The 24,731-nt window shown below is 45.1% G+C and overlaps 2 protein-coding genes across 2 annotated transcripts in view; one reads left to right on the top strand and one right to left on the bottom strand.

The window, feature by feature from the left end:
• The window catches only part of LOC103755931 (serine/threonine-protein kinase TNNI3K), a 32,509-nt gene extending 14,320 nt beyond the window's left edge, over nucleotides 1–18,189 (top strand). Inside the window, exons 8-25 of the mRNA XM_008921928.2 lie at nucleotides 2,437–2,581; nucleotides 2,670–2,774; nucleotides 3,416–3,510; nucleotides 4,129–4,278; nucleotides 4,968–5,054; nucleotides 6,071–6,127; nucleotides 7,140–7,232; nucleotides 7,318–7,375; nucleotides 7,501–7,695; nucleotides 8,041–8,145; nucleotides 12,697–12,749; nucleotides 12,915–12,967; nucleotides 14,247–14,379; nucleotides 15,091–15,200; nucleotides 16,661–16,720; nucleotides 16,937–17,106; nucleotides 17,683–17,762; nucleotides 17,887–18,189. Coding sequence (XP_008920176.1) covers nucleotides 2,437–2,581; nucleotides 2,670–2,774; nucleotides 3,416–3,510; nucleotides 4,129–4,278; nucleotides 4,968–5,054; nucleotides 6,071–6,127; nucleotides 7,140–7,232; nucleotides 7,318–7,375; nucleotides 7,501–7,695; nucleotides 8,041–8,145; nucleotides 12,697–12,749; nucleotides 12,915–12,967; nucleotides 14,247–14,379; nucleotides 15,091–15,200; nucleotides 16,661–16,720; nucleotides 16,937–17,106; nucleotides 17,683–17,762; nucleotides 17,887–17,963 — 1,826 coding nt within the window. The 3' untranslated portion in view covers nucleotides 17,964–18,189. The remainder of the gene's footprint in view (nucleotides 1–2,436; nucleotides 2,582–2,669; nucleotides 2,775–3,415; nucleotides 3,511–4,128; nucleotides 4,279–4,967; nucleotides 5,055–6,070; nucleotides 6,128–7,139; nucleotides 7,233–7,317; nucleotides 7,376–7,500; nucleotides 7,696–8,040; nucleotides 8,146–12,696; nucleotides 12,750–12,914; nucleotides 12,968–14,246; nucleotides 14,380–15,090; nucleotides 15,201–16,660; nucleotides 16,721–16,936; nucleotides 17,107–17,682; nucleotides 17,763–17,886) is intronic.
• Nucleotides 18,190–22,207: 4,018 nt separating this feature from the next.
• On the bottom strand, nucleotides 22,208–24,652 carry LOC108639607. Its single transcript, XM_029959780.1, has 2 exons — nucleotides 24,052–24,652; nucleotides 22,208–23,606 (listed from the first exon to the last, which is right to left on the bottom strand). Exons 1-2 carry the CDS (start codon nucleotides 24,649–24,651, stop codon nucleotides 23,535–23,537), a joined length of 672 nt encoding a protein of 223 aa, XP_029815640.1. The 5' UTR covers nucleotide 24,652; the 3' UTR covers nucleotides 22,208–23,534.
• Between the last annotated feature and the right edge of the window lie 79 nt (nucleotides 24,653–24,731).

Raw genomic sequence — 24,731 nt, 5'->3', positions numbered from 1 at the left:
TCTCTTTTAACATAACCTGACTCGTTAGTCAGCTCCAAAACCACTGTGACTGAAGACAAGCAGTGACCACCAAATCAGGCTGAAAAGGTCAGAATGCTGCTGAAATAAAGAACATTTGCAGCCTAACAATGGCCAAAGTTCTTCTTCAGAACAACCACAAATTAGGAGAAAAAAATATAAAAGAAAAGTGCTGCCTATGTGTGTCATGGCAAATGTCCATGTTTTACACATGGCCCACATATAAGCCAATGTTACAAGTGCTGCCAGTTCTCCACATGCCAATCCCATCATTTGTTTTAGCATAAACACTCTGGGGAAGGACTAAGAAACTCTGTATTTTCAGAAATCCCATAAGCTCTTTCAAGCACATTTCTTGCACTGTCCTTTTTTCATCCTTTCACTTATGGTCATGGTTTCACCTGTTACTTTCTACCAATGTCATGTCTCAGTGCTAAGAATAATTTCTACAGAATTCCTTTTTTTTTCACAGGCAAGAACTTGGCATTTGCTCAGTTTTACTATTTACTTGTAAGGCAACCTCAGTTTTCAGTCCCTGACTGCCATGACAGTTATACTATCCTCAATTTAATTAAAAAAATCTCAATTTTAAGAACTCTCCTATACTCTTCTTTAGTAATTCCTGAATCAATATGATGTACTTTTTCTCCATAATACTCTTCAAAGGTGTTTTTGACCAATTATTTTTTGGTTTGAATGTAAACTTCTTCTTTTAAACTATTCCAGTGTACCTGGTGTGCTTCATTTAGAAATCAAAAAACTATCAATTGAAACAAAACCAGTCATCCCACTGTGTAGTTACAGATCCTTCTAGAGCCAAAGGAAATGGTTTGCAGGCATTTGACATCAGTTCCAACTGGATATATAAAGGAGATATATATTCTTGCTCCACCTTGCACCTTGTTGTGTTGTGGACTGAAGCCCTTGATGTCCTTCAGGACATTCTGTGGGGACATACTGTAAAATGCTGACATTTATCATTATAAAATTTTGATATTTATTCCCCTCTTATTTATTGCACTTCGGAATGTATCTGGCAAAATGGTACCAGAATGCCTGGTACCACATCATAATAAAAAATAAAGGCCAGCATGTCACATGAATCTATAAAGTGAAGAATTATTTTAGAATAGAGAAGAAAAAGAGTTTGCTTTTCTTTACTTCTTATATACAAGACTGCTAGGAAGTTTAGCAGGAGCAGTTAATGATGTTTGTGGGCCACAAGATTAATTACAGTTACAGGCATTACTTTTTCTTTTTTTTGGCCTGAAACAGAATCCAGCATTTCAAAGGACTGAACTGTGAGCATTCATCATTATTTCAGAAAGGTTTTAAAACGGTGATTTATTTTAATTTTCATTGCTCTTAATGCTCACAGAAAATCAAAGAGAAGACAAACTCTCAGAATGTGGTTGGTTTCATCTCTGTGCTGAGGAGGCTTAGCTGTAGGAAAGATGTTCCTGAGGGATGTTTGTCAGAGTTATAAGTTTGTCAGTGTAAAAGCCTGGGAGTGCAGGTTAGAACATCTCTAATGGACAGTAGTCTCTTCATTTCTTGTAAACTGCCTAAAAGACCTGATGCCTTTGGTGCAAAGGCTGAACTAAAAGTCACACAAAGTAGACTGGGTTTGTCATTTCTATCAGTTACAAAATCAACTAGTTATGGTTGTTCTGTCTTTAAACACAGGAAGAATACACTGAGAATCACAGAAATACATGCTGTCTTTCAAGCTGAGTAAAGACCTTTTTCAGATAATGAAAACAGTATCTGTAGGTGTCTGTAACAATGGAGAACTCTGCCTAGAGCCTTGTCCAATCTCTTCTTCACTCCCTACAGGATAGATGAAGGAAGAGCCATATAAGGTACCTCGATACCCATTTCTGGTGCTGGAATGCAATTGCCCACCCCATAAACAGGCAGAAGGCTCCCTGGCATGGATGTAGCCAAAGATAGCTGGAAGTCTCACACAATTCCCACCCGCAGATCAAGGATCCTCTGGGGCCGCTCCATGCAACCACACTGAGAATAGCTTGCTAATATTTGCTATGCCAGTGGTTCTGTGCTACCTGGAGGTTCCCAGTCATGTTGATGTTGTTATCTTCCTTTTGCTTCACAATTGCTCTTTGTAAGGGTCATTTATAACTTGTGATTCATTCGTGGAAAACTTCCTCAAAGCATTCAATAAGTCTGCTGCTGGAAGAAAGCAATTATGTTTCAAGTCCAGAAGGTCGCCTTGACACTGCACTGCAGATGGCACAGAGCAGTATGAAAGACCACAGAAATTTCAGTTTTAAACAAGTAGGTCCATAAATATTTTAGCAGCAGATATATGTATAAGCACAACACATAAAGCTTTACTAAATATTGTGTGTTAAGTATAAAATCCTTTCTGTGGTCTCTTTCTGGGTCAACTGGCAGTGAATGCTCAAGACAATGAAGATCATGTTCCTCTGCACTTCTGCTCTCGATTTGGGCACCATGAAATTGTGAAGTTCTTACTGCAGAGCAGCTTCGAAGTGCAGCCTCACGTGGTGAATATCTACGGAGACACACCCCTACACCTGTGAGTGCCCCAGAGCAGCTGTTGAGTGGGTTTGGGGCTAGTGGGAAGGCTGGCATTGCTAACAGCTCTGTACTGGCTTCCTCTTCAGTGCCTGTTACAATGGGAAGTTTGAAGTTGTCAAAGAAATAATTCAGCTCTCAGGAACAGAAAGTCTCACTAAAGAAAATATATTCAGTGAAACAGCTTTTCACAGGTGAGGTGTTCAAATGCCATTATCAATAGAGCTCCACTAACACACACCTGCAACACAGCGTCCAAAATTACCAACGTCTCAGCAGCTGCCAGGTGAGGGACAGAGCAAGCAGAGAGCTCAACAGGGAGGGTGAGTTTCTGTCGTGAGATACAGGAGAGGGCATGAAGTGAGAGACAGAACCAGAGTGAGGAGAGAGCAAGTGAGAGCGAGGAAGGTAGGAAAGGCACCAGGTTCACCAACACCTGGATGGACAATGATTCCTCTCCTTGTCCAGTCTGGGAGCTGAGCCCAGCCCCTGTTCCACCTGTATGCCTGCTGGAGGCAAGTACTCGGAATGAGAAACCAGGTGGCAGAGCACAGTTTGGTCAGGATGCTGGAACTTTGTAAAGGGCTATTTAAGAGACACTTTGCAACACAGACTGTTTGCACAGCTGTGCAAAATTAATTTATTCAGCAATAATTAGAATGTTTCTGAAACAATAAAAAGGAACATGCTTTGGTGGATTAATCGTGCATTTGCACATTTCTAAAGATCCTTTATTACTGCATTTTTATCTCCCTGTTATTCTTTGTAAATTTTTTGCTACCCAAGGCACTTCTTTTATAGACTATAGCATTCACCACTCCCTTTACTTCTGCAGCGCTTGCACCTATGGAAAGAACATAGAACTTGTCAAGTTTCTTCTTGACCAGAATGTTGTAAGCATCAATCACCAGGGAAGAGATGGGCACACAGGTAACATCACCATCCTGATTGTGTATGAGGGCATATACCAGCACTAAAATATCAGGAAGCCATACACCATCAGGATTTCCAGGGTAATCCCAAGGTAATTGGATGACCAGCATCCAAGTACCTTTCAGACAAAGCACAAGTTTTTGAAATATTTTTGCAGGCAGGCATAAAAGTGATAAGACTGCAGTGAGGATGTGTCAGGCTTGTTAGCATGTATATGAGTAACAAAACCTGGCCTGAACTGTTCATCCTATAGCGAGGCTTCTAAGTAGTGTTAGGAATTATTCTGCAAGGAGCTAGGCTTCTAGGGTATAGTGTCTGAAGAGCTGCACACACCCCTGTCCCTACTACAAAGAGCTGCCTTTATTTCTACTTGCTTTTCCCACGTGCAGAGTCATTAAATGTGGTTTGCAGGTGGCAGAGGAAATGCTGACACATCATGCAGAGGCAATAGATTGGTTCTTGTAGCCTTAATGTTTAATTTCCACCTCTTGCCTCGGGTATTTTTTGACAATATATTCCTTTATCGAGGAAATCAATCTGTACTTTACAGTTATTGCTGCAGTGATATTGCCATGTTGTGAGACTTGTGCTCCCCACACTTCTCTGGTGTTCCAGGATTGCACTGCGCTTGCTACCATGGCCACATTCGCCTTGTGCAGTTCCTGCTGGATAACGGAGCTGATATGAATCTGGTAGCATGTGATCCCAGCAGGTCCAGTGGAGAAAAGGATGAGCAGACCTGTTTGATGTGGGCTTATGAGAAAGGTATTTCAACTTTCTAATTTCTGCTACAAAATCCATAGGAGCCGTGCAGCAAGGAGAGGGCAGCATGGGAAGGAGATAACCCTGCAGAATAACTCTTCAGTGCCTGCAGACGGAGTTCTCACCACCTGCTCTCCAGGTCCTGGCACAAAGCACTATAAACCTCAGCCCTTTGATTCTTCTCAGATCTCTGTTAAATGTCAGCTTAATCCAGCACAAACTTCAGGAGAAGTGTGTTTCTGTGGTGCTAAAACAGTTGTCTGCAGCAATAAGTGACAAAATTTGTCCGGGTTAGGATTCCAAAACAAATTTTTCAGGCACTGGTTTCCCTGTCAGGTCTGCTGGAGACTGTTGTCAACTTCCATTGCAGGATTTCTGCAGCAGGTTTTTCCTTTGCCATATCTCACATTTTAGGAGTAGGTGGACTCATGAAGATAACATGCTTGTTTTTACTGGCAGGAATTTCCCATATTTCTGCAGTTAAGAATCACAGTAGGTTTCAGATTAGCACCACCATGTCTTTGTTTGCATATTTTATAGGCATGTTGTACATTTAAAAAAAAAATCCCTTGATTTTGTATAAATCAATCAATTAAGAACAAAAAAACAAACCAAAACAAAACAGAAACAACAAAACCAAAAAAGACTACTGAGATACCTGCAAGTCCTTATATTTCCTCCTTCTTTCCTAGGTCATGATGCCATTGTGACCCTCCTGAAGCATTACAAGAGACCTCAGGATGAATCCCCCTGCAATGAATACTCCCAGCCTGGAGGAGGTATGGGCTGAGCAATCACTTTATTCTCTAACCAAAGGCCTGATCCAGAGGGTGCTGAAGTCTCTGGAAATGATCCACCCATGTCAGGGAGCTTTGGGTCAGTTCTGCCTGGCACAAATAAAATCAGTGTTATGGGACTTGCCATTTTCCAGGTACCCTTAATTTATGTCAGAAGTCTTCCGTTATCTTGAATTGGAGTTGTCAGCTCATGTTACTCCTGGAAAGAGGAGCCCAAAGCTGTGAGCTGAAGATCAGTCCCTGTCAACCACTGCTCACACCTTTCATCATCCTGAATGCCTTGCGTAGCTGTTCTCTTTGTGCTATTTAGTTCTGATGTTTCTTTGGTGGTTGATATTTTTTCCTTCTGTACTCAGCCCCCCTCATATTTTTTAATATCTTTTGATATCTGTTTCCCCCTTGGAAATAATTAATTACCCTTTTTACTACAAAAAGACTCATTTGCATTGGTAGCTAAATGACAAAGCCAGGAAGAGGAATTAAACAAAACCTTTGGCTGTGTGTTGGAGCACTGCCTCGGAGAAAATGAGGATGCTGTACCCTGGGGTTTGTCTGGGTCATGTAGTGCTCCAGGTATGTAAACAGGAGAAACCTACAACCAGCAGCAGCATCAACCTGCTCCCTGCATCGTTTGGCCTGTTCCAGGTTTAGATGTAGTATAGCTCAAGTGTACGTAACTCTTTATTAGACTAAGGTTATGTGTGCACTGGAAATTATTTTGGCAAGCAATAAGCACACCCAGGGAGATTTTGTAATGCTGATTATTAAAAGGACAACAACAAAGCAATACAACACCCCGATCTGCTGTACCCCTCACTGTGGAGAAAATTAGCTGTATCCCAGCCCAAACCAGCTCATATCAGATGTGTTTGTGTATTTATTTGAATTCTCATCCTTTATTAGTCATTCTTTCAGCCATCATTGCCTCATTAATTTATCAGCACAGACACTTATGCTGTCATTGAACTCCATAGATTTCACTCTGTTCTTTATTTCAGATGGTTCCTACGTGTCAGTGCCGTCCCCTCTGGGGAAGATTAAAAGCATGACAAAAGGTATTTGCAATGGCGAGGGAAAACTTGAACTTTTGTGGTCATTTTACCCACCATGTTTGTCAGCCTGAATATCTTGCACAAGATTCATTATTCCTGAAATTTTCATTGTTCATCGTTCCATTTCCCTGGGATAATTTTATGAAACAGCATACTTAGCTTTACTACTCAGCATAATGACAATTCTTGTATTTATGTTATTTTCATTTACTTTGAAGAATGTATTTATTTTTATTTCTTTGAGAAAAGACTGTTTTGTGAATTAGCATTAATGAAATACCCACTTAGCCATGAATGAAAATAAATACCATGTTGAATCCCACTATAAAATGCCTGGATTATCTTTACAAGAAAAATTCTGTTCAAAAATATCTTGTGTTGCTCTGAAACAAACACAGATAAAATATTCAGAGAAATACTTGTATTTTGAAATATTTCCTCCTTTTTTATTTTGTGGTGCTTTCAATTTTCCTCTTTAAATGTTCACTGGATATATTCAAATCCTTGCATCCTGTACACAGCACCATCCAATTGTTCCATTTAGAAATATTATGATAAACTTTATAGCAATAAACCAAAAAAGTCAACACGACAGAGAGATTTGACAACTAAATTTAGTTGCAAAATTTAGATTCCACATGTCACTAGGATCTGGCTCTGGAATAGCATCTCCAGCAACAGCAATCAGCACTGGATGCACAGAAAAAAAGAAACTGATTCTCCATGTAAGGAATTTTGTGCAACCATGCCATGGCACAGGCAGAGTTTGGGGATGAGGGCAAGTGCTCATGGCTGATGTGGTGCTAAAGCCAGGAATGCCAAGGCAACTGTGGCATTGCAAGGATTTGTCTGTCACTGGGGTTTGCTTTGGTAATGGAAGAAAGGGGACAGGATTAGCACTCAATTAACAGGGGAAAGTCAACTTTCTCAGTGCAAGGGTTCTGAAGTTCAGTGCTTTTATGTTCTGTCCTCCCCTGACCCATGTTTTGCAAACAGGATGAGTGTTTTTTTGCAGAGAAGGCTGACGTTCTCCTCCTCCGCGCTGGTTTGCCATCGCACTTCCACCTTCAGCTCTCCGAGATAGAGTTTCATGAGATTATTGGCTCAGGTACCAGAATGGAAAGTGCATCCTCGTGAAATGTGTGATGTTCATAACAAACATCTCTGTGCTCGTTTATTTTAAATCATTTTAGGGTCTTTTGGAAAAGTCTACAAGGGACGATGCAGAAATAAAATCGTTGCAATCAAACGGTACGTTTGTCAGGCTTTTCCATCCTGTTTGGACAATGGCCTAGTTTGAAGTATTAAGAAAGCCCATATTTTATGGTATTTTATAATTTTTTTGCCTTTGTGTTTTCTCTCGTGTCAATCCTAAGCTATCGAGCCAACACCTACTGCTCCAAGTCTGACGTGGACATGTTCTGCCGGGAGGTTTCCATTCTCTGCCGACTGAACCATCCGTGTGTCATCCAGTTTGTGGGAGCGTGCCTGGATGACCCCAGCCAGTTTGCCATCGTCACCCAGTACATCTCCGGGGGATCGCTCTTTTCCCTGCTCCATGAACAGAAGAGGTATTCCCCTTGTCCTCCACTCAGACTTTCTGCACAGAATTTGGAAGAGTAGGGAATCTATGCTGATGTAAATATGCATTTCAGTATAAGAAACAGAAAAAGGAACACACTAGAAAATGCTGATCTTTGGTTCAGTTAATTTGGTGTACAAGGGAAACTGGTAATCACAAAATTGTTATTGTCATTATTTTACAATATATAGATTTACATTACATAGATTATATAACATTATTTTGTATGTAAAACAATTTTGAAGGTTGCATGATTTACACATAAGAATAATTTACAGACAATTTTTGACTGTTTATTAACTTTGAGTAATTTTTTTTTTCCCCCAAAATACAGAACTCTTGATCTGCAGTCTAAATTAATCATTGCTGTAGATGTGGCCAAAGGCATGGAGTACCTCCACAATCTCACACAGCCCATCATACATCGGGATTTGAACAGGTCAGTTTCTGTCTTTAACCTAAATATTCAGAGAACATGAAGGCTCAAAGACACAGGGACCTCTACAGACTCCTGTAACCACGTCACGTCTCATTAGCTCTGAGCTGAAGTAATCTCAGAAGTGTTACACAAACCCCTACAAGTTGCAATTGCCAAACTGTCATTGTCCTCGAAGGCGGCAGTCGCTGAAAAAGAGCATTTTCTTGCATCTGTTTGTTTGGGTTTTTCTGAATTTCCATTTCTGAATTCTCCATGTATTTTAGCCCAGCATCTGCTGTCAAAGAGTACTTTGTCACTTTCCCTTGTCACTTCATCTTCTTCCTTTGTTTTGTCTCTTTTACTCCAAGTATTTCCCTGTAGTTATAAGTTCATGTGTTTCTTGATTTGCTTGGCTGGTTTGTTACAGCTAAAAGCAGCTCTGACTGCTCTCCTCCGAGAGCTGAGGTCTCACACAGGACCAGGCACTCATCCCTCTCTTTGGTGGTATCTGAATAGGAGCACTGAGTCCTCGGTGTCTACAGGAAGAAGCCCATTCTTGCTGTTCTAGTTATGAGAACAGTCTCGTGATGTGCATGTTTCAGCAACAGGGGGTGAAATACCTAAACTGCATTGACTGCAAGATTGGAGATGAAAATGATCCTTTTGCTGTGGCAAAAGCTCTGTCAGCCCTTGAGAGCAACAGGCACACTGGGGTGGCATCCCCCACTTTCCCTCTGAGTCTCCTTCACATCCCTGCATCACTGCACAGGTTCCTTTTGGGCCACAACCCATGGTCTCCGAGGGAGAGCCTTGTTTTCAAGGCTGCAGCTCTTGCCTTGGCTGTGATGCAAGCCGAGAGCCCTGTGCCTGACCACTGCAGCCTGTGGGACTGCTCTGGGGCAGCCAAGGCTCAGACTAGGGCAGCCAAGACTTAGCTCAGCTCCATGGTTTGGGCCTCACAGCTCAGCTCCAGGCTGTGGTGGCTCTTAGAAGGAGGATTTTAAATAACATTTTCCACAAACGAAAACCCAAACCAGTATCTTCCTAGAAAGCTGGAAAGCATGTAATTGCCCCACAGAATTTTTACAGATCATATTTGTGAGGGTCAGAAGATAATTTGCTGTAGGGACACTGCTGTCATTGATGTGTGCTGATGAGAGCAGCTCAACTTCAGTGCAAAAGCAGGAGTTGTGTTTGCAGCATGAGTCCCAGCCAGCCCACAGGCACAATTACCAGATGAAAATCTTTGCAACAATTTAAGAGAAAGACCAAGAGTGAAATTGTGTTAAGTTTTGCCACTGGCTTCACAGGAGTCTCATATTTTTTACCTTAAATTTTCACATAGCTTGTAACCCCCTTTGTGAGTTCTGAAATCTAATGCACCACACATAATGCATTAAATAAATCGGCAATATGGCTTGACAGAATAGAGAAAGAAATTAATCTTTTATGTACTGTACCCTGGAAAAGGGGTTATCCTTCCATTTGGAGAATAATTGGGAGTTTTATTTTGCTTTTCACTTCTGACAGCTATCCGCAATGGTGACACGTATCAGCTTATTACTACTTACACCATGGTGAGGGATGACAGCCACAATGATTATAGCACTTTAATAAAAAAGAGACCATTTTAGTATCAATTTAATTTAAGCCATAACAGCTGAACATGGCTGGAGCAAGCCTTTGAGCAACTGACCTGCATTTGATGGCTCTAACTATCCATGAACAGTTCTGAGAGCTGCTTGGTGAGAGAGATGAAAGAGAGGATGGCAGCCTGGTGGTAATGGGGATAGTCTGCGACTCCTCTTTGTTCAAACATCCCTTGTGAAATCTTAAAATAGCTGTTGCTTTTCATTAAACCCACAGCATGTTAAAGGCAGAAGGATCTTTTCATGGCCCTGATCTCTGGGAAAAGGACATGCTGTGCCTGTCACTTGCCATGGGAGGGAGAAGCCTCCATGGCTGGCAGACCCAAGAACCACATCCTTTCACAAAGGCAGGATGATTGCACATTACTCATTCTTCTCTCATTTTCTTCCTTCCATGGTTTCGTGAAGAGAATGATGCTTGCTCTCACCATTGCAATCTCTGTGTGATCTTAACAGAAGACAATTAATTTCTGATTCTGCTGAACTCATTATTAACCTTCTGCCTGCTCAGCTCAGTTCAGTTTTGTCTTCTGTATTTCTCAAAACAGAGGCTTAAGAGTTCCTTTCTCATCCAAGATTTTCAAATTTGCAAGTGCCATTGAGGCAATAACAGCATTTTTGAGCTGTACCTTCCAAGCCCTGATTCTGTGTGCTGTATTTTTTACTATAGAAAAGAAAAATCAGTAACTATAGCATTCACTGGAAGTAACAGACTGACAAAACCCTCCAGAGCCTGTGTCCTGCCCTCAGATATGTCCATCCATGTGCTCAACACCAGAATGAGCCTTTCAGCATTGTTTATCATATTCTAGGCCAGGGGAGGTTCAAGTTGGACATCAGGGAGAATTTCTTCATGGAAATAACTGTCAAGTACTGGAATGGGCTGCCCAAGGAGGTGGTGGAGTCCCCATCCCTGGAAGTGTTCAAGGAATGACTGGATGTGGCACTCAGTGCTCTAGTCTAGTTGATGAGGTGGTGGTGGGTCACAGGTTGGACTCGATGGTCCTGGCCATCTTTTCCAACCTTAATGATTCTGTGAGTCTATGAAAGGCTGTTGCATGCCATGAGGAGAAAGGGCCTGTCAATTGATTTCTCAGCTTCTCAATAAAAACTTTCAGTCCAGGTCTTGATTATGCCTTGACTTGTCAAGTCGTATTTATTCAAGGTCTACACAATCCTGGAGAAGACTGAAGTTGAAACTAGGGCTCAATGCAGTTTATTCACATTGAGACTTGGGATATTTTTTGTCCCTACTGACAGGGGCCAAATTTGATTGAAGACCACAGCAAAGTCTTTAGCTTTCTATGTCTTGTGTACCTACACTCAGCCCAGGGTGCAGCCTTCAAGAGTCTCTCTAGTTCAGCTTTGTGTTTGATTCATATTTTCATTTGGCATCTGGTGGGGATCTCAAAAACAATTCCCCATGTCATACTCAAATCACTTCACTATGTTGATGGAGAGTATGTATGGGAGCTAAAATTAGATTGAATATAAATCAAAAGAGTCACAATTACATTTTTATGATTAAATTTATCATCCCACGTGTTGGTTTTAGGTGAAACTAGAAATCTTAAAGACAGTGATTTGTGAAGTCCTGCTTGGGAGAGCTTAATTTTTTTCTGTCCTAAAACTGTTATCTGGTGAAATTTGTGTTCCTCACTTGACTGTTCTTGTGTCTGTCTGCAGCTCTAATATGAGCAAGTTGTGCTTGTTGAGACCATCAATATCACTTTCATTTTTTTCTCCCCATGTAAGCCCTGGCCAGATTTTTCATTTGTTTTTACATACACTTTTCACGCTTCTGAATTTACTTGAATCAGTCAACATTTGATAAATATCCTGTCAGCAGCATTGTGTCCACATTCCTGCACTTTTATGTTGTGATTTGCTCAGCCCTTCCAAAGCAGAATCACAGAATATGCTGAGTTGGAAGGGACCCACAAGGATCATCAAGTCCAGCTCCTGGCCCTGCACAGGACCATCCCCAAGAGTCTCACCATGTGCCTTAGAGTATCATCCAAACGCTTCTTGAACTGTCAGGCTTGGTACTGTGACCAATGCCCTAGGCCCTGAAGGTGTAGTGACTGGGGTAGGGAAACCTTCATCCCAAGAGGTACTGGAAGCTTGTGACCTAGCTAAGGCATCTTGTGAGTCTTTCCTCATGTTCCCACTTTGTCTGAAAACCTGTGTTTGTGTTGCTGATTTCTAAAAGCCTTGGTCAAATGTTGGATTATTTGGTCGAAAGTTTGGCTCTGTGATCTTGGAGGTCTTCTCCAATCTTAATGATTCTATTATTCTATGGTTTTATGAAATAGGCTTTTTTCTACTTCCTCATGTGTGTTCTTTGCTGAAAATTAAATAAGTTGCTGTAACGTCCTTGAATCAGTAAATCAATTTGCAATAGATTCTATATACACTTTCCCTGCTAAATGATGTTTTGCAATAGGCAGAAGATATTTTGTGTGCATGGTCCATTCTTTATGGACTCTTTGGATCTGCTCCTTCCCTTCTATACACCGTCATAAATTTGGGATTACCACCATGAATTTACACCTACCTAAGCCTTAGAAGAGAAAAGAATCAGTCCATGTAGTTTTATTTGAAGGCCATCACTGTGCTTATATTCAAATATCATCTTCATCACTGAGATTAAGTGCACTTATTTAATAAAACTATTAGACTTGGTCTGTAACTAATTACAGAAGCTGTTTTGCTCTGGTATTGATTAAAAGCTGAAGCTTTGGGTTTGCCTTTCAGAGTTAACGTGCACTTTCTAACAATAAATAGAAGATGTAGCTATAGACATTTGACTACCTGTGCAGGTAATTTGAACTCCTCGAGAGTGTATCTATGACCCAAAAACTGTAACATTTTCACCATTTTTAAGACACTATCAAACAATTACCTATTTTTTTTTCCCCAGTCACAATATTCTCCTGTATGAGGATGGTCATGCTGTAGTTGCTGATTTTGGAGGTAAGGAGTTTTTGTGAAACATTTATAAATTAACCCCAAATTCTCTAAAACTAAACGTGCTGGCTGAGACAATCCTGTAGGATTGCACTGAATACAGGGCTTTTGTATAACAAGGTGCGTGTCAGTATTGTCCTGACAGTAATTATTTTTCTTGTTCTGTTTCAGAATCTCGATTTCTGCAATCCCTGGATGAAGACAACATGACAAAACAACCTGGGGTTTGTTTCTTGTTTTGTTCCACATAATATCAAATATACAGGCAAACCCTGTTTAGGAGAAATTGACATTAGAAATATGTTTATTGTAAAAGGTGGACTGCTGTAGTATTTCATCTCTTCAATGTTTCTCTGTTTTGGCTTATTTTTTTTCCTTGAAGTGTCTTTACTAGCAGAGATGAGGAAATATATAACATCTTCAATAGAAAACAATGTTTTATAAGGTTGTCTTGGGAGCTCTATTGCCCAAATTCCTTTCTAAAGAGTGAATTTTAATCCACTCTTCCTGACTCACACACACATTTGTTGGCGGGTGATTCTTTTTCCTAGCAGAAAATCAGTTCCTCGACACTGATTCCCTTATTTCACAGTTCTTTTCTCCATAATAGCCTGTTGCTCACAGTCAGATTTACAAGACAGTTGTTGTTGTCTTTGAGTCCAGATGCATCCCGTGTGTCACTCCATGGCCAGGAATATTCACATCATCCTAACTACTAATGTGAGGTGGGACGGGTGATGCCAAAGGATGGGTAATAACTACACCAGGGCTTTTAATCAGCACTTTAACTCCCTGTAATGGCACTCACTGTGTGAGGAGTAAAGGTTGCTGTTTAGACCCAGGTCCTGCCAGGCCTTGGTGACATCCCACTGAGAAGATCTGTCTTGAGAAGGGCTGTCCTGAGAAGGGCTGTCCTGAGAAAGGCTGACCTAAGGAGGACTGTCCTGTCCTGTAAAGGATGCAGAGTAAAGGAACCAAGGCACAAGGAATCTGAAAATCACCCCAGGGAGAGGCCAGTTCCTTGTGAAGCAGCCTCAGAATTAGGGGTCTGCAGGCAGTGGCAAGACCCCTAGAGAGTAGGCCCAGCCCAGTACAGCTGTGATCAGCTTTTACTTCTCCCAGCTGAATCATATAATTCCTATCATATGGCATATATTCATATATATATATATATCAGACCTGATGATGTGATCTGCAGGCCTGGAGGCTGGGCTTCTTCTTTTATTCTCACCCTACTCTCATGTTTAAAGTCTGCTCAGCCTGGCTGTACAGGGCTGAGACAGCACCAAGCTAATGCAGTTACATATCATGTGCAGTAACAAACATTGATTAGCTTTTGCAAGCCAGGTGAAAATTTTTCCTGGCAAATTACCAGTTATTTTATGGAGTGACGGAGGCAGGAAATAAGAAAACAAAGGAAAACAAACATACGAAGGCAGGAATAGGTGCATGTGTGAGGAGGCAAACACTGCTAATGTGTGACTGCTGTTCCCTGGTGCGCAGAACCTGCGCTGGATGGCCCCCGAGGTGTTCACCCAGTGCACGAGGTACACCATCAAAGCTGATGTCTTCAGCTACGCTCTGTGCCTCTGGGAGCTGTTAACAGGAGAAATTCCATTTGCTCACCTGAAACCAGGTAAGATGCTCAATGAATTAGTATTTTAAATTTTTCTGGACTGGAGAAGTAGCTACACTGTGTAATTTTAACCAGTAGTTTACTGAAGTATGTTATTAAGTGCTGAGATACAGCATTTGGTGAAAAGCACAGAAATATCCCATTAAAATCATGTATATTACTCCCTGCAGATCTGCATAACCTACAATTCCTTATCCAGGTCTAGAATTAGGAACAAGTCATTCTGACTGCAGGCTTTTTTGTCTCTCTCACATGGGTGTTGGGATTTCAAAGCCATTCCTTGGTACTTGTCCTCATGTGTCTCAAGAGAACACCCAAAAACTATGGGGGGGTGGCCTTTCCAGGGCTGCACTTGGCACTCCTGATATTCTGACCCCCAGATGTCTGAAAGGAAGTATTAGAGGTCAAGAGTGCTGTAGGACGTGGTCAGAGCCAGCACAGGTAAGGAGGGAGGGCTCAGACCCTTCTGCCAATGAGACCCCCACTGCCATCTGTCCTGTGGCTGGAGGTGGGCCCAAGGCCATGGGGATGGGCAGCTCACTCTGCTCTCAGTCTGACTGGAAAAGCCTCCTTTAACCTCCGTGCCTTTATCCGCAGGTTGGATGGCTCAGTGTTCCTGTGCCTGCCCGGTGTCTCAGCAGTGAGCAGGTGTGTTCCCAGGATCTGTGTGAGTGCGGGCACTAACGGGTCTCTGTGGGCTGTCCCTTGCAGCGGCAGCAGCAGCAGACATGGCCTATCACCACATCCGCCCACCCATCGGCTACTCCATCCCCAAGCCCATCTCTGCCCTGCTGATGAGGGGCTGGAACGCCTGTCCCGAGGTGAGTGCCCCTGGCAGTGGGAAAACAGGCATGTCTGCTCTGGCTGACCCTCCCCAGAATACCGGTTTCCATGGGAAGGGTCACTGCAGAAAGCCCCCAGACAGATAACGGGGTGTGTCAGGAAATACAGGAGAGTTGGTGAATTGAGGAGGAAAGTAAACTGACATTTAGCCATTCAATGAAACCTAATTAATCATGTAGTTTTGATTATGACTTGAGTTATAGTGTGAGTAGAAAACTCCTTGCTGCTCTCAGACTTCTGTATATAACTGCTAATGACAGCATGTAATACACATTAAGTTTAAATTTATTAATAAGATGTCATATTAAAGTGTTGACCTAAGCAAACACAGAGATGGATGCAGTCCCTGTGTCTTGTCAGCATTTCCACAGCCCACTTAGCCCCAAAACCATCTTTTCAGAGTCCCAGTGCACTTTGTTACCCATCAGTGACACTCCAACATCACTTTATCTTGCCAGTGTTTTAGAGTTTCATGACAGAATTATAAAGAAATTGATAGCACAGTCACCCCATGGATGGTCAGTACTTTGCACAAGATGTGAGCAAAAAGTTGTTAAAATTATCTTGCAAGGTGTTTTGCTTCTGTTCTTTATTAAACTTTCCTTCATGGATAGCAGGGCTGCTGTCAGTCCTGAACTGGAGGGCTGCTAGGAGGGCTGCAGGGCTTTGGCCCAAAGCCCTTAAGTAGAGCCTACCTCTTGCAGGTGGTTCTATTGAGGACAGGGTGGTGATGGGAATGAGTAGCTTATTTAGCAGTTACCTCATTAAAGTATTCCCAGCCCTCCATTGTTAAACAGTGCTCAGGTACTGCTTCAGTCACACCTGAACTTCCCGGGAAGGCTGAGCTGTGAGCTGGGACAGAATACGGATAGGCAATAATGGAGGGCTACTTGTCATTCCCCTCACTTGCCTGATCCTGTCCCGAGTGTGGCCTCCACAAACCTCTGTGCCACTTGAAGCACACAAAGATGGACACACTTGTCCAGGAATGGGTTGGGCAGGCAGTGGGAAGCAGCTGTGGGGGGGTGCAGGTACAGGGACAAGGGGAGGAGGAGGACAGCCACAAAGGCAGCTTATCTGCTGCTCGTCACTGCTGTTACTGTGTCCAAAGTCCTGTTCATGGGCAAAGTGGAAGCCAACCTAAAGAGCAGAGCCAAGAATTTATTAATAGCATTTTTGTAATCTTATGATCTAGTCATTATTAGCTCAAATGTAATTGTTACAGAAAAAGAGATTAATTGCAGTTGAAGTTGTTCTACACACACCTCTTCGTTTCATAACTCAGCACTGAACTTGCAGTTCTCATCAGATTCCCAAACAGACTGACAGCAATGCCATGAAATTCAGAGAAATCCTATCCTTGTGTGTCAGTCTATTCACAGCAGATCTGCCCCTTTCCATTTTTAACCCAGCTCTGCTTTTTTTATTGTGTTCCCAGGGGAGACCAGAGTTCTCAGAAGTTGTCACAAAGTTAGAGGAGTGTCTGTGCAATATTGAGGTAAGGACCTGGTTCCCAGCATGGTAAGGACCTGGTTCTGTGTGTGTACAAGCAGATAGGAGTACAAGTGGGGACAGGGACAGTGCCAGCAGCTGAGGACAGCAGTGGCTTTGGAGCTGCTGGAAAAGTCCAAGGAAAAGTGCGGGACAACTTATGAGAGACATGAGGAAGGACTTGTAAATATGCAATAACAGTACCTTTTTTTTTTAAATCCAGTTAATGTCTCCAGCCTCCAGCAACAGCAGCGGGTCCCTGTCTCCCTCCTCCTCCTCGGACTGCCTTGTGGCCCGGGGAGGTCCCGGCCGCAGCCACGTCGCCGCGCTGCGCAGTCGGTTCGAGTTGGAATACGCCCTGAACGCTCGAGCCTATGCTGTCTGGTCACAGGGGTGTGTATGAGCCACCCGGGGAGGGAGAGAGCCTCTGAAAGGCTTAGGCTGAGGTGACTAAGGGAAGGAGGCCGTGCTCCTGCAAGGTGGTGTGGCAGGACCAGGAGAGAGCTCTGCCAGACCTGTGCTGTCACCTGTGCCCATTACAGAGATCAGGGATAAACTACCTGCCAGCAGGACAGTGGGTTTTGGTTCATGACTGGAAGATAATTCCACCATCTTCCTCACCAGAGAAACTTATTTGCAGGACCCTTTTAGCAGTGACACATAAAATACATGGCAATGATCCTGGATTGATGCCTGGAATTGCTTCCAAGATGACAATGCAGATATATTTGTGAAGCCCCAAATGGGGTATTTGAGGGCAGTTACTCTGAGAATGGTAACTGAGTGGCAGTGTGCCTGTGGGTCCTGCTCTTGCTTCATGACTTCTTCTTGCTTTTTGTTTACTTGAACTGCTGTGGTCCACCCCCACACTGATGTCTTGTAGTACTGTCCTTTCCTCCCACTCTGGAGAAAAGCTCCTGTAGCCTTCATCAGTCTCACCTAAACTGACATCTCTTGTTTAATTTGCAGCACTGGGCAACCCCCTTCTCAGGGCCTGTCTCTGGATGACATGAGAAGGAACTTCCAGTACCCCCCAGTTGACAAAAACGGTGAGTTAATGCTGAGGGGTTCTCTGCCACAAGTTGTTCTGCTGCCATCGGCACTGCAGGGAGGGGGGACGGGAGCACCACTGCTGTGCAGAGCTACAGTTGACCCTCTCTCTGCACCTTGCAGGGTACGTGTCAGACCCCTTAAGCACCATGAGGTTCCACTCCTGCGGCAGCAGCGGCAGCTTCGAGGAGAGCAGCTGAGGGAGGGACCGTTCGCCTGCTGCCAGCCTGGCCATCGACCCGCAGCTCTCGCTGCACCACCAAACCCCAAGTGTCACACCAAGATCCCTGAACAGCTTTAGTGTTGATGGCAAATATCCCCATCCTGCGTTCTGCTTTAGCATCCCCCTCTGCTGACCTGCCCGAGGGCTGGGTTTTGGTGGTGTGATGCTGTTCTATAACACAGGAATGCCCACAAGGAATGCTGCACTTTCCTCTTGGGCACTGATAACACGATGAGATGAAAGTAAAGAAACATCAGTTATATTCCAGAGCTTTGAGGCAGATTGCTCTCAGCTTGGATGGTCCTGAGGCAGGGGGCTGTCAGCCCACCCTGGCTGGGAGGTGCCCAGGAATCGCCATCCCCATCCCCATCTAGATAAGGAGCAGCCTGTCACCCTCACCTCCCTCCACCCACCATGGAAGCTTGGTTGTTCCTGGTCCCGGCTTCTGAACCAGACCTGGTTTGGATTTCTCCACAGCCCCAGACACATCCTGTGTCCCATTCCCTGCTCCATAGGTTGGCCCAACTCCCCAGCACAGCAGCCCCAGCCACAGTTTGTCAGGGCTCTGACCCTTGGGTGCTCTCCTGCATGCTGAGAACATGGACATATCTGGGTGTCCATCTTCCATCAACTCCTCCAGACATCCATGTTTTGTTGTCCACTTGGTTTGGTTTGAGGGATTGTTTTTCCCCGAGAAGTGTAAGCTTTCCTTCAGTTGTTTGCTTACAAAAAGCAACATAGGAACTCCAAAACAAACTTTAAATGAGAAGGAAATTGTGTAAAATTGTGTCACAAACTTGATAACATTAACACAGTACAAAGTGGCATTTTTGACTTGAAGCAAACCTGTGTCAGGTGCCATTGCAATGGGCAGCCAGTGCCACAAAAAGGCCCAGCAGCAGTGACTGAGCACAGGGAATTAAAAAAGAGAATAGAGGTAGGGCAGGAGAAATTAAACTATTCCTCTACAAGCAATTACAGAGTTAATTGTGCTGTTATTTTCTGGAGTCTTTTTTAAAATTAGCAAACTGTATCTGTAGTCCTGTATGTATGCCAAGGCAGAGTGGGAGTCAGAACTCACCATTGCTGGGCAGAGCTCTGTGGGTGTTATTGAGGATGTTGTGTTCCTACAACCACGATCCCCAAAGCAGGTCTGCAATGAGGCCTCGAGCAGTGCGACAGACACGAGCTGTGACTGCATGGTGGGCTCTGCTAATGCTCTGCTGCCATGCCTCCCATTATTTCCACAGTTCTGAAGCAATAAAACTGGGGAAGAGGTGGGTTTTCATTGGTTGTGTTTCGCTTGCTGAAAACTTGAATGGGGGGAAAGGAAAACCAAGCTCTAAGTGCAGCTCTGTTACAGCTCTCCCACCACTGGCCCCTGGTACCAGCCAGTGGTTACCTCTGCTCCGCTGGGCTCATGTCCCAGGTGCAGTTCCATTTACACCAGCAGCTGCTGGGATAATGAAGTGTCAGGATAAACACACAGCAAAGCCTGGGATGGGACTCACAAGGGGACCTGCTGGACCCTGTCTGCAATCTTCCCAGCCCCCGTAAGTTGGGATATTTCCATGGAGGGGGTTGGAACAAGAGGAGCTTTAAAGGTCCCTCCCAGTAAACCACAACAAAACAACATCCAGATTTGTCTGCAGCTGGAGGAAATCTGCTGTATTCTCTCTAAAAGTACAAGCAGTGTTAGCAGTTGGCATTCTGTGAGGGAAGAGGTGCAGAGCAGAAGGGAGAAGGTGCATCTAGGATGCTGATAAATATTCCCTACCTGACCCTAATTGCCCAGATGTTCTATATGGCAAAGCCACGGAAGCACAAGCTGATGAAGGAGGGTGAACAGACATTAGGTCTCAGTCCTTGGTTTTCATACTGGCCAGAAACACCAACAGGGCAGAAAGAATCCATTGTCATATCTGAAATCTCAGTTCCAGCTCTAAGTCTCTTTTTTAACAGGATTTTTTTTTCTTCCAAATATCTCTGCACTCTGTCTTTTTCCCTTGCTTAAAGCAACCATGCAGTGACTCTGCATTTAGTGACTTGGCAACTGGGCCTGAAAATCAGAAACTAAACTGTGTTAGAGAACTAAAAATGGAGCAAGGGAGCAGACTTCATGTGCACTAATACCTCACTTCATGTGCACTAATACCTCAGTGTACTCACAGATACCTGAGCTACTGTGTCATCCTTGAGTACCTCCTCGGAACATGTCACATGAAAACAACAAAAAAATTCCAGAAAGCAAACCTTCTATAGTTTAACAAGCCCTTTACAAAGCCACCTGCTTGCAAATAATTTTACTAGTAATTAAAATTACTGGTTCCTTGAAGAAAACGATGTCGTAGATAATTGGTCTCTATAGAAGAAACATCAGGCTTAGGGGAAAAACATGTTTCATAGGAGTGATCAGTAATACAAACAAAAACTCTGAAAAATGTTAATTACTGAGTAGAACATGCTCTGAAGCTGTTTGTGGGACTGCAAGTAGTCTGTGCTGTTCCGAGAGAAGCCCAAGGACCCCAGCACATCAAAATATTTACCAAGAATGAGACAGTCCGAGGATTCTTACCCTGCTTTGGAGACCTGCCAGTGCCTGGCAACTGTAGTGATATTTTAAATTAACACATCAGCAATAGATTAAAATAGATGATCTAGATTAAAATAATTAAAATAATATGGAGTCCAACCAGACAAGGGCTTGGACTGCAGGCAGGAGTGAACCTGGCATTCCTGCAGCACATGTCCACCAGCACGGCACAGGACAGGACAGGACAGCCAACACAGCGTGGCACAGGACAGCCAGCACAGCACAGGACAGGACAGCCAGCACAGCATGGCACAGGACAGCCAGCACAGCATGGCACAGGACAGCCAGCACAGCACAGCACAGGACAGCCAGCACAGTATGGCACAGGACAGCCAGCACAGCACAGGACAGCCAGCACAGCACAGCACAGGACAGGCAGCACAGGACAGGACAGCCAGCACAGCATGGCACAGGACAGCCAGCATGGCATGGCTGGCTCCCTCAGAGGCTGGGCTGGCACAGCCCTACCAGGCAGGCCAAGGGATTGGTCATGCCTGGTTTGCACGGCTGAACCCCAAAACCCCTCAGGCAATTCCCAGCCAGGAAAGTTACCTTGCAGCCCTTGTTTCAGACAGACAGATGCACCGCCCATACGGTGCTGCCCACCAGGTGCTGCCCACCACCAGCATCCCAGGCAGTGTCTGTGAGCCACCATCCCACATCCCTTTCAGCGATGCCAGGGCTTGGTGCCCAGTTCCAGGAGTGGGACTTCAAACCTTCCCATGCTGTATCCACATTGCACAGCTGGCGTGGGTTTGAACTGGTGAAATGCATCTCTTCGGTCTGTGGGATGTCACCAGGCTCCAGCTGTGCGAGACACATCTGAGGCACAACCATCAGCAGCCAGTGACAGGCAATTGAGGACACCTGACAGTTCAGGGAGTTCCAAAAGCCTTCCTGATGAGCCAAGAATGAGTTATGCCAGTGGCAACTGTTTGATAGTTTGCTTTGCTCACATATGCTCACTTTAATAATTAATCGGAGGGTTTTTTCTGCTGCACATCTTGTTTTTCCCCAAGTACCACCTACTTTTCACTTAGAAGTTAATTACTAATTAGCACCAGATAGGAGAACAGAAAGGACCAAGGGAAGCACTTCCAAACCTATACAATTATCCTTTTCCATGGTTTCGCTTATTACCAAATTTCTGCCTGCTCAGATGACAGGGACACTAATGTTTTGAAAGTCCACATATATGTTCGTAACCACAGGATTCCTTCCCCCAGTTGTTACAACCACATGCACAAGTGCCATTTATAAGTATTTCAAGAATGTTAATAATGAACTGTCAGCATTCCAGTTCCTTACAATCACACTGCCCTGTTCACCAAGGCCTTCTCAGATGCCCTGGGTCTCCTGCAGGCTCAAAGGGGCTCCCAGGAATCCCTGCACCCCCATCTGCATTTGCTCACCTTGAATTGCCACCCATGTGTCCAAACGCTCAGGTGCAGCCATGCCACAGCCCCAGGCATGAGCTTTGTGTGGGTACCTGCCCAAGGCAGCTTTAGCAGCACAAACACTCAGCACAACATCAGTCAGTCCTTGGCAAACTGAGACAGACACCACAGTGCTGGCCCTGCTGCACAGGCAGGGGTTATTCCTACAGTTAAACCGCTGGCAAAAACTGAAGGAGCTGCACAGACTGGTACAGGTGTTTAATAGACCCAAGTGAATGTGCAGGTCTGATATGTATACAGAAAACACAACCTTCTGAGATGGTCCTTAGCAGGAATGTGCACAGACTGCACGTACAAATGCAACTGCCTCTAATAGAGGGAACACAGCAACCACTTGATCACATTTGAGTTTCCACTCCCATGCATATTGATCTGAAGTGACTCAGAGAACCAATCCACTCAAAATCCTACTCATTTCAGCCTCATTTTCCTACTTGAAATGCAATTACAGTCCCTACTGTGTGGGGCTGAGTCTCCTGTGCCCACCAAACAGTGCCCAGAGGCTGCTGCACACCCAGCCCCAGGTGCCCAGCTCAGAAAGGTCTTGGTGGGCCCATAGAGGTGCAGGAGAGCTGAGAAGAGCCTCAGGCAGTAGAGAAGGGCAGCCACTGCCAGGCTGAGACAGCTCTACACTGACCACCCTCTTGCAGCCTCAGCCCAGGCTCCATGGGCCAGGAAGTCACTTCTGACTGACACAAGCAAAAGCAAAAGGCCAGGCTTTATGCATTTACAAATACTTGTTAGAATTGTTCTGATTTAACAACTCTCAACATTTCAAAGTGCCAAGCATGCCCTGAACTGTGGCCAACAGCAAGTGTGGATCCCTGAGACAGAAGCCCCTCATGCCCCCCAGCACAGGGGGCACTCTGCATGCAGGAGAGCTACCCTCCCCTAATCTGGGGTGGGGAAGTCCCCAGGCTAAAACCCTCGTGTGAGGCCTCCTTCACCTCTGATCTTGCCATTGCATCTCTGCTGAACGTCCCTGGATGATCTTACCAGAATCAAACAATGGCATGCACAAGTGCCCCATGCACAGCAGTGAGGACACAGCCTGACTGACAAAAGGCTGCAGCTCAGAAAGGCAAAGACACCCCAAAAAATGACAGATACACTCAGACATGGGCACCCTGTACAGACAAACACACACAGCACATCTGCCCTCATCCTCCTGCCTGCCCGCAGGAGCGATGCATGGGGGAGGAGGGAAAGTTCAGCCAGTCCAGTATTCCTCTGGTTTTGGGAAAAACAAGCATGACAGCTGTGGAACAATCCTGGTGATTACTGTCTTCATAATTCTGAAGCAGCACTGTTTCCTGGGCTGGCAAACACAGGCTCGTTTCAGTTGTCTGCTGCACACTGAGGAGCTGCTATGGTGAAATGTGACAGGTGGTTGTGGTACTCGCGCAGTCAACAGAGGAGTGACATCCCAGCTGGCACAAACCCACAGCTAATTGTGTGAATGTTACAGGACACAGCATTGAGGAGCTGCTGAAAAAGCTCAGAGCAGAGTTTCTTCCCCATCATGGGACTGTTCTGCGGATACGATGATTGGGTCTGGGTTTACACTGTCCTACGGAACAATGAGTAAATGTTACAGAAAACGTTCTGAACTTGGAGCTACTGAGGTATTGCTGTGACATCTCCAACAAGCAGAGGCCAGAGTAACAGCGAAACCAAGTGCTGATGCTGACCTGGTGTTCCAGAGCCCACGGATGCTGCCAGGGCTCACCCAGTGCCACCAGAGCTGCGGCAAGCTGGGTGGGGTTAGCTGCTCTGCACGGCTAGAGGGGAGAGAGGGCGGAGGGGCTGCGAGAATTAATGCCACAGCAAAGGGATTTACTCAGGATTTTGGGAACAGGAAAGAACGCAGGCAGCCGCCACCCAAAAGGATTTATCATCCCTTGTTCCAGCTACCAGCAGCAGATAATTAAGCAATGGTGCATTAAGCAATGGTGCATCTTCTGCCTCTGACAGGGATCAGCCTGGGGGCAGTGACCAATCCACGCAGGACTCACCTGACGGGGTTTGGGGCTCCTCTCACCCACATCAGCAGCTCCTGGGCTCCCTCCGACGACGGGACTGTCCTTCCTCTGTTGCCCGGCCCCAGCAGAGTTCTCTGCACTTGCCAAGACAGCCACTACCTCGCTCTCTCTCGTGTTTTCACAAGGACCCTGCTGTTCTCCCTCTGTTTTCACTCCCGCCTGCTCCATCCCCTCCTGCTGCTCGTCCTTGCCCTCCACTGCCCCTGTCCCAGGACCTGCCAGCTGTGGCTGGGTGCCCAAGCACAGCCCCTCGCCGCCTGCAGACTCTCTTCCCATCAGCTCCATTCCCCCATCCCCATGGGCAGGGGTGTTTGGGGAGGTTTCTGCAGTCAGCTGTTCCCCAGGGGACGTTGCTCTACGGACTTCTTCGTGCCCTGAGGACACCATATGCATTGTGACCCACTCCCACTCTGCCTCCCCCTGGCCCTCGGCCCCCACTGGCTCTGGCCCACTTGCCTCGCACCCCAGTGCTGCCTCCTGGTTCATCCCTCGCTCACCAGCCACAGCTCCATCAGCCACCCCTGCCCTGTCCCTCCCAGACTCTCTGGCTGCCCACCTTCCCTTGGCTGACATCCCCTTTGCCACTGCCACCCCTGTCCCGCTCTGTGCCCCCAGCACTCCTCCGTCACCCCATCCTGTGCACGTCCCTCTGC

This window comes from Manacus vitellinus, unplaced genomic scaffold (assembly GCF_001715985.3).
Source record: "Manacus vitellinus isolate BGI_N305 unplaced genomic scaffold, ASM171598v3 scaffold_21_pilon, whole genome shotgun sequence".
Taxonomy (NCBI): Eukaryota; Metazoa; Chordata; class Aves; order Passeriformes; family Pipridae; genus Manacus; species Manacus vitellinus.
The sequence above is the reverse complement of the archived record's forward strand: the minus strand, read 5'-3'. Positions and strand labels throughout refer to the sequence as shown.